We start from the raw sequence: 7,156 nt of genomic DNA, 5'->3' as shown, positions 1-7,156 counted from the left end.
CCCTAAAAATTCCCATAAGTCCCTATATGTTTGAAATATTTAAAAAACACCCCTAATTACATTGTTGGCGTCGAAAATCCAGGCCAAATAGAGCCTGCTTTCGATATCAACAACACACCCCATCACCACAAAAACTCTCCCCTCAACCTTCTGCCCATCTCATCCCACCCTCGTTCGCCTTGCCAATCACCGACAACAACTCGGATTATTTTTGCAATTTCCAATTGTTTCACTCTTCGGAAATATCTCTATCTCCACATCTCCACTCACCGACCCTTGATCTTCAAAAGTCTCAACATCACAGCCTTTAATTGTGCATCGATCATTGTCTTAATTTCTAGGATTTTTGATGAATAGTAAAAATGGATAACCCGCCCCAATGAAGGTCCTAGTGTGATAAAAGTTATTGTTATGGTATTTCAAAATACCAAATTTTAATTGCTTTTGGACTGTTATGTGTTAAAAGCAATTGAAATTTGAATTGCTTTTGGACTATTATGTGTTAAAAGCAATTAAATATTGCCTTTTGGACTGTTATGTATTAAAAACAATTGAATTGTTCCAAGTTATTGCAATTCAAATCATTCTTGGGCAGTTATGGTTTTAAAATCAATTGATTGACTTCTATTACAGCAAGAATGAGTTAAGGGAAAACGGACAGATTTTCAAGTATAAAAAATGGTGGTTTTCTCATTTAAAGAACACAATTTTTCACTTGAAAAATCCTTGTTTCCTCTGTGTTTTTTAACTTTCTAGCTCTCCTTCACCACTGTTACTTTTCCTTATATTGTTCTAAATCTCTATTAAAGTGTGCACTCTAAAAGGAGATTCGTCATTGTATCTTGGAGGTCAATCCGCTGTTGAGCCTTTTTGCACCACGAAGATTCTTTCAATAGGGGCGGAATTCTGATCTTAAGGAGTGTGCTTTTGCACGCCTTGACGATACTATCTTGCTGCTATGTTCGTTGTTGTTTCACTGCTGTTTTGTTGTTGTCTCCCTGCTATTCTTATTGCTATTTTCCTGCTATTTTTCTACTGTTTCACTGCTGTTCTTTTACTATTTTGCTGCTGCTTTTCCTACGATTTCTCTTACTAGTTTTCTACTGTTTTATTGCTGTTCTTTTGCTGTTTCGTTACTGTTCTTTCATTGGTTTGCTGTTGTTGTTTTGCTACCAATTTTATTATTAAATTCCAACAATCTTAAGATCAGAAATTTTCCAAGATGGACGCTGCAATTCTCACTGCCAAATCACTTCCTGACATCTCCAAAATTGAACTTTTTGCCAGAGCTCATTTCAAGAGGTGGCAAGAAAAAGTATTCGACTCCTTGGATATTTGAAATTTCTTCAACCCCTGCAATAAAATCAAGTTGTTCTCAACTCCAAAAGCAATTACATACCTTATTTAACCTTAATTGCACTAAAATAAAAAATAAAAAAATAAATACAATTACACTCTAAGGGGATACTTAAAATATTTATATACTTAGGGGGCTTGCAGTACTTTTTCCTTAACATATTTTTTCATCAAATGGTTGATAGGGAAGCAAGGTTTTAAAACTAGGCCCAGGGTGAAACCTGGCAAAGTGGTTGGGTCTCGGGTTTTTCGATTGAACCGTTTTGACCGACGAGTCAAACCAGTGACGTCAACATGTAAAAAAGTTTAAAATCCAATAAAAATACCCCTAAAAATTTCCATAAGTCCCTACATGTTTGAAATATTTAAAAAACACCCCTAATTACATTGCTGGCGTTGAAAATCCAGGCCAAATAGAGCTTGCTTTCGATATCAACAACACACCCCATCACCACAAAACTCTCCCCTCAACCTTCTGACCAAACCCATCTCATCCTACCCTCGTTCGCCTCGCCAATCGTCGGCAACAACCCGATTTATTTTTGCGATTTCCAATCGTTTCACTCTTCAAAAATCATCTCTATCGCCACATTTCCACTCACCGACCCTTCATCTTCAAAAGTCTCAATATCACAGCCTTTAATTGTGCATCGATCGTTGTTCTAATTTCTAAGGTTTTCGACGAATAGTAAAATAGATAACCCGCCCCAGTGAAGGTCCTAGGTCCTGGTTGAACCGGTCAGGCCAAGCCAGACCGTGTTTTAAAACCATGTAGGGTAGGTTTAAGAGAATTATTGAAATATGAGGAGAGGTAAGAGACGCTATTTTATACTTGTGGGTGTTACTAAACAAATGCAAACTTTAGAGGAGGTGAGGAATAGTAACCCTTATTATTTCGGTGCTATACCTACTCTTACGTGGAAGCTGCACCCGTATATAGTTGACCTGAAAAATGCTTCCCTAATTTAATCAGACTACTATTAGTACAATTCAACTCTAAAAAATTCTTATGGTGCAATGCATGTGCATTATGGACGAAAAAAAAAAATTCTTTAATACAATATTGAAACACAAATACGCCTTTTTCCAACCAAATTTCTCTATATTAATAAAGTATTTCTTATTGTCTGACTACTTGTGATTAAATTATAATTCTATCGTGAATAAAATAATAACTCCAACAACAATCTCATATATACTATTATATTCATATTCCTCCCCTGTACGTGAAAGCCTTGACATGAGAAATGAAGGAATAATCAACCCATCAATTTGATCGGCTCAACCTCAACGTGCTCTCAACAACTCCTAAGTTCTTTTTTAAACCCTAATAAACTTTTTATAAATCCTGCACCCAACACCCCCCCAGTATTAATTCTTCAAAAACAATCTCAATACATATATAATTCCAACCTCCAAAAATAATATAATTCACCATAACAAAATGGAAACCACTCACACATGCCGGCTCCGACCTACCACTCCAACACCGCCTTCGCCACGCCTACAGCGCAGCCGCAGCGGAGCTCCGGCCATTTCTCCACTTGAACAAAGCCGCACATGTAATAATAGTAGCCTAAACTCCCTGAACAGATCAAAATCAACCACAAGATCAAGAACCTCAACGTCCCAGCAGCAGAAAAACGAAGAGTATGTCCACCCTTCAACTATTCTAGCAAGCATGCAACAAAAGAAGACTAAAGAGAGTAACGACATGAACAAAGATGGTTTCGTTAGGTTTCTGCAACGAGGCATTCCACGTAATAATAACAGTGCTATTTGTTCTAGTGCAGCTAAGATTAAGAGTACTAAATCAGTCAAGAGTTCTCCGTCGGCGTGGGCGTTGTCGCCGGGACGGTCTTCGCCGTACTTGGTAGCACCGGAGTCGCCGAGACCGGCGCTGGCACCGGTGCCTGCCGAGACACGGAGGGCCAAGTCCAGTGCCGTTGGTGGTGTAAGTGGGGTTTTGAAGTATTTTAGACAGAAGAAGGTGTCACCAGTTCAAGAAGGAGAGTATAATAGATTTCGAGTTCTGCATAATACGTTGGTACTTTACAGGTTTGCCAATGCTAGAGCTGAGGTTTCCATGGCTTCTCTAAAGAATGTTTCAGAGGTAAAAGTTTATGACCTTTTTCTTTTTAATTAATCATTTTTAATAGTTCTAGTTTTAGAATTGTATCTCTTCTTATCTCTACAAAAACTCAAATTGCGTATCAAATGAATAATTTATGGTGAAGATTCCGGTACAATAATGTTATATTGACGTTAATTGCATGATTTTGGTTATGAATGTTGCAGGGTAGACTTTTTTCCGGGTGGGTTAGAGTGTTAAAAATGAGAAATTCCATCTTACAAAAGAGAATTCAAGTACAAAAACTTAAATACGAGATAAAATTATGTCAAATTCTGAATCCACAAATTCGACTTCTAAATGAATGGTCACAGTTGGATGGAAAAAATTGTGAAGCAGTGAGCCGGGTTACAAGAAAACTATCAGCATTGTCTGTCAAGGTCCCTTTTGAAGATGCGAAGGTATATTTCTATATATTTTCTTTTTTAATTGTTTCCCTTAAAACTTATGCCTACTACGTTAATTTCCAAGGGTCTTGGAACTATTGACCGAATAAAAACTTCAATTACCACCCATATTAGTGTTTAGGAGGATTCGAATTTACGAGCTCATGAAATCTCATTCTATTCTTTTACCATCAGACCACTTTAGTGGTGGTTAATCAACACATATTCTCACATTCCAATGTCTTATATTTTTTCTAGTATTAGAATTTAATTAAGGCTGGTAGTAATTGATAACAAATTGATATGTCTACAGGCAGACGTGGAGTCTGTATACGACGCAATGAACAAGGCCTTGGCAGTCATGGATGGCATAGAAGAAACTGTAAAAAGATTCCTTCCACAGGTTCAATTTTTTCTTTCTATATTAGCAAATTGATTGAAACAATTCCGGTTAGTGATCAGCTGGGTTGGTTTTAAATTGCATGGACCAATAGTAGGGTGATGAAGCCATGTAAAATTGATAGTGTTGAACATTTTTTGGTCAGGCTGAGAAAATGCTGTATATGCTGACGGAGCTTATAACCACAGCGGAAGGAGAAGAAGAGTATTTGAAAGAATTAGATACCATTTTCCCCTTGGTTCCATCTTTAATGGTGAGCATTTCAATACACTTCTTTCTTTTTTTTCCCCTTATTTTTAATATTTTTGCACATATGTTTCGACATTTTGAAACCCCTAAATAACATTAAAACACTAACAATTTGGATCAATCCTCAGCTAAATTTATAGTAAACACACTTGAGAATTAGAAAACACCCACAACTATAAGTTGAGCTAGTTTTTTGAGTCTTTTCGTTGTAGGAGTGGTAATTGCTTAGAAATATTGGGTTGTAGTTGACAAGGCTTACAACAGACTACCCAGGCCCACGCTAGTTTTTTCTTCATTTGTTGTGCCTGTATGCGATATTTGTTTCCACTTGCTCCATGCTTTTTATCTTTCCTTGCAACTCAAGAAGTTCAAGCGTATGGCCTTATTGCAGCCTCCAATCACAACAAGCCATCGCTTTATTCAAGTGTTCATAAATACTTTGTAAAAGATCATAACTTGCGGAGATGTGGCCTTGAAGAAGAACTGAACGATAACAGAAACTCATATAACCCCATCTAACTCATTTCAGAATGCACAACTCATACAGAATATTACCTTGATTTATCTTTGTCTATTCCAGAATGTAGAAACTCTCTGCTTTGTCTTGGCTCATTACTACACATGGATTCTCAACATCAATCTGTACACGATAAAATATAACACTTTAAAATCAGAAGTACGAAAATGTTGGTTGTAAGTTGAATCAAAAGCAAATATAGGGAATTTATATTTCCACACAGACAATGAGAAGAGAGAGAGAATCAGATGTGTCATTCAAAGTATGATGCTCTATTAGAAATAAATAATTGTAGTTGCATGCTCTCATGGAAGATTCCCTATAATCTAAAGGTAAACAATTTGAAAATATGAAAATTAAAGTCATCCACTTAGTACATCATTGATACATCAGCTGACTATGGTTCTTAGTGGAGTTTAGAATGTAAATGAAACCTTCCTGCAGATGGAAGCGTAAATATTAACTGACATGTCCACATGATCAACAGAATTTTATAATCTTTTTTTCAAACTTTCACAAGCCAACAGAAAAATCTAGATGATGGAAAGTTGATCCTTCCAAATACCACAAATTGAGAAGCAAGAAGTATCAACAAAGTAGAGGTTGAAGAAAGTGGAAGACATCTAAAAGTAAAAATGGTCTGTCATTATCAATATTTTCTTAAAACTCCAAGACTGTTTCTAAACAAAACTTCAGCTAAACATACACCTTAAAGTCCGCCTGCTGATCACGTCTATCTAATATTAATCCAATTTATTCTATATCAACGGGCCATCCAACTTAACTTCCCATGCAGGCACTCCCATTACAATATACAATCAAATATCATGTCCTCATAAAGACTCCCATGTGCCCGAAGCAAGAAAAAAAAACGCCAACTGACCAAGGAATCATATTCGTTGACTTCATTATCTAACAGAACTCACATATACGAACAAATTTGCCAAATGACAACAATGCAGAAAAAAAAAAAAAAAAAAAACAAATAAGCTTATCCAATACTCACATTAAAATGATCTACTAGTTCAGAAAGCTCTTGTCTGCGACTGGCCACTCGTTTCCCTGTCAAATATCTCAGACAGAAAACGTATCAATAAACACCCAACAACCTCACTCATTTCCTCCAGCACTAGAAAGAACCAACCACGGCTACTGAAAACAAACTTAATAAGATTAAAGCAACAAAGGTAAACTAACATAAAACAAGCATATGATTTAACCTGGTGATCCTTTAAAACAGTGGTGCCGCTAGATTCAGTATCCTGCGCTCTATAGTGATGGAAGGACATATTTCTGGCTTAAATGCATCGCCTCCTTGATTTTTAATTCAACTTAACCAAACATACTGATTAAAACAAACACATTTAACATTTTCCACCACATATAGCCATCGGTTTTACTATCAACTCTTCAAACCTCAACCAGTTTTGATAAATCCTTCAAATAAAGCCCTTTTGATCCCTTTTGCTCGGCATCCGAACGCAATACATAGAGCAGTTAATATACCCTTTTACCACCTGTAAACACAACAAGCAAACGACATGTCGTGTGTCCATTAACTAAAACAAATTTCTCTAAAATTCTATACCACCAACCAAAAAGCAACCAATCACTACTCGATAAACAATATAATATACATAGGAGAAGACAGTACTCCGTTTTGACCGGTGATGAAATTAACCCCTCGCCGAGCTCAATTTGGAGGCTACTGTGCACATGAAATTCCTAATCGTCCGGGTTATTATACCCGCTCCGGATTGCTGGGCTGTAAGATGATTCGGGGTAAACCCTCGAATCACTCATGGCTTGGTATCTCCAGAATTTTTTACTTCTTTTTTTTTTTTTTTTTCTTTCCTCGGAAGCCCTAGAATTTAGAAGGAAAATACAGAGAGTGCGAGAGTACGATTGCCTGGAATTGGGAGTGTTTATGGCGGGAGGGAGAAGTAGTGTGTATGTGTCAGTGTGCGTGTCAGTGAAGGTCGTACGTGGGGAGGCTTGCCTGACTTTATTAAGGGCCCGACATGGGCTATCAAGTTTCATAAGTGGGTTAGGACTAGGAAGGTTGATCTAAATGGCCCCCAATAAATGTCTTTTCAAGCCTCAACATAAAAATTTTT

General features: G+C 37.0%; 1 protein-coding gene across 1 annotated transcript; it reads left to right on the top strand.

The window, feature by feature from the left end:
* The first annotated feature begins 2,800 nt into the window (after positions 1–2,800).
* Positions 2,801–4,743, top strand: LOC116124033 (QWRF motif-containing protein 7-like). The gene is made up of 5 exons (XM_031409748.1): positions 2,801–3,469; positions 3,802–3,888; positions 4,187–4,276; positions 4,419–4,526; positions 4,735–4,743. Exons 1-5 carry the CDS (start codon positions 2,801–2,803, stop codon positions 4,741–4,743), a joined length of 963 nt encoding a protein of 320 aa, XP_031265608.1.
* Positions 4,744–7,156: the final 2,413 nt, after the last annotated feature.

This window comes from Pistacia vera, unplaced genomic scaffold (genome assembly GCF_008641045.1).
Source record: "Pistacia vera cultivar Batoury unplaced genomic scaffold, PisVer_v2 Contig147, whole genome shotgun sequence".
Classification (NCBI taxonomy): domain Eukaryota; kingdom Viridiplantae; phylum Streptophyta; class Magnoliopsida; order Sapindales; family Anacardiaceae; genus Pistacia; species Pistacia vera.
Note: the sequence above shows the minus strand (reverse complement) of the source record. Positions and strands in the feature narration are given on the sequence as shown.

What these genes read in the sequence shown, in the direction of transcription:
- LOC116124033 (XM_031409748.1), top strand. Translation starts at nt 2,801, where the DNA reads ATGGAAACCACTCACACATGCCGGCTCCGACCTACCACTCCAACACCG. An exon ending in CTCTAAAGAATGTTTCAGAG is followed by an intron (nt 3,470 to 3,801) that starts GTAAAAGTTTAT and finishes GAATGGTCACAG; the next exon opens with TTGGATGGAAAAAATTGTGA. An exon ending in TAAAAAGATTCCTTCCACAG is followed by an intron (nt 4,277 to 4,418) that starts GTTCAATTTTTT and finishes TTTTTTGGTCAG; the next exon opens with GCTGAGAAAATGCTGTATAT.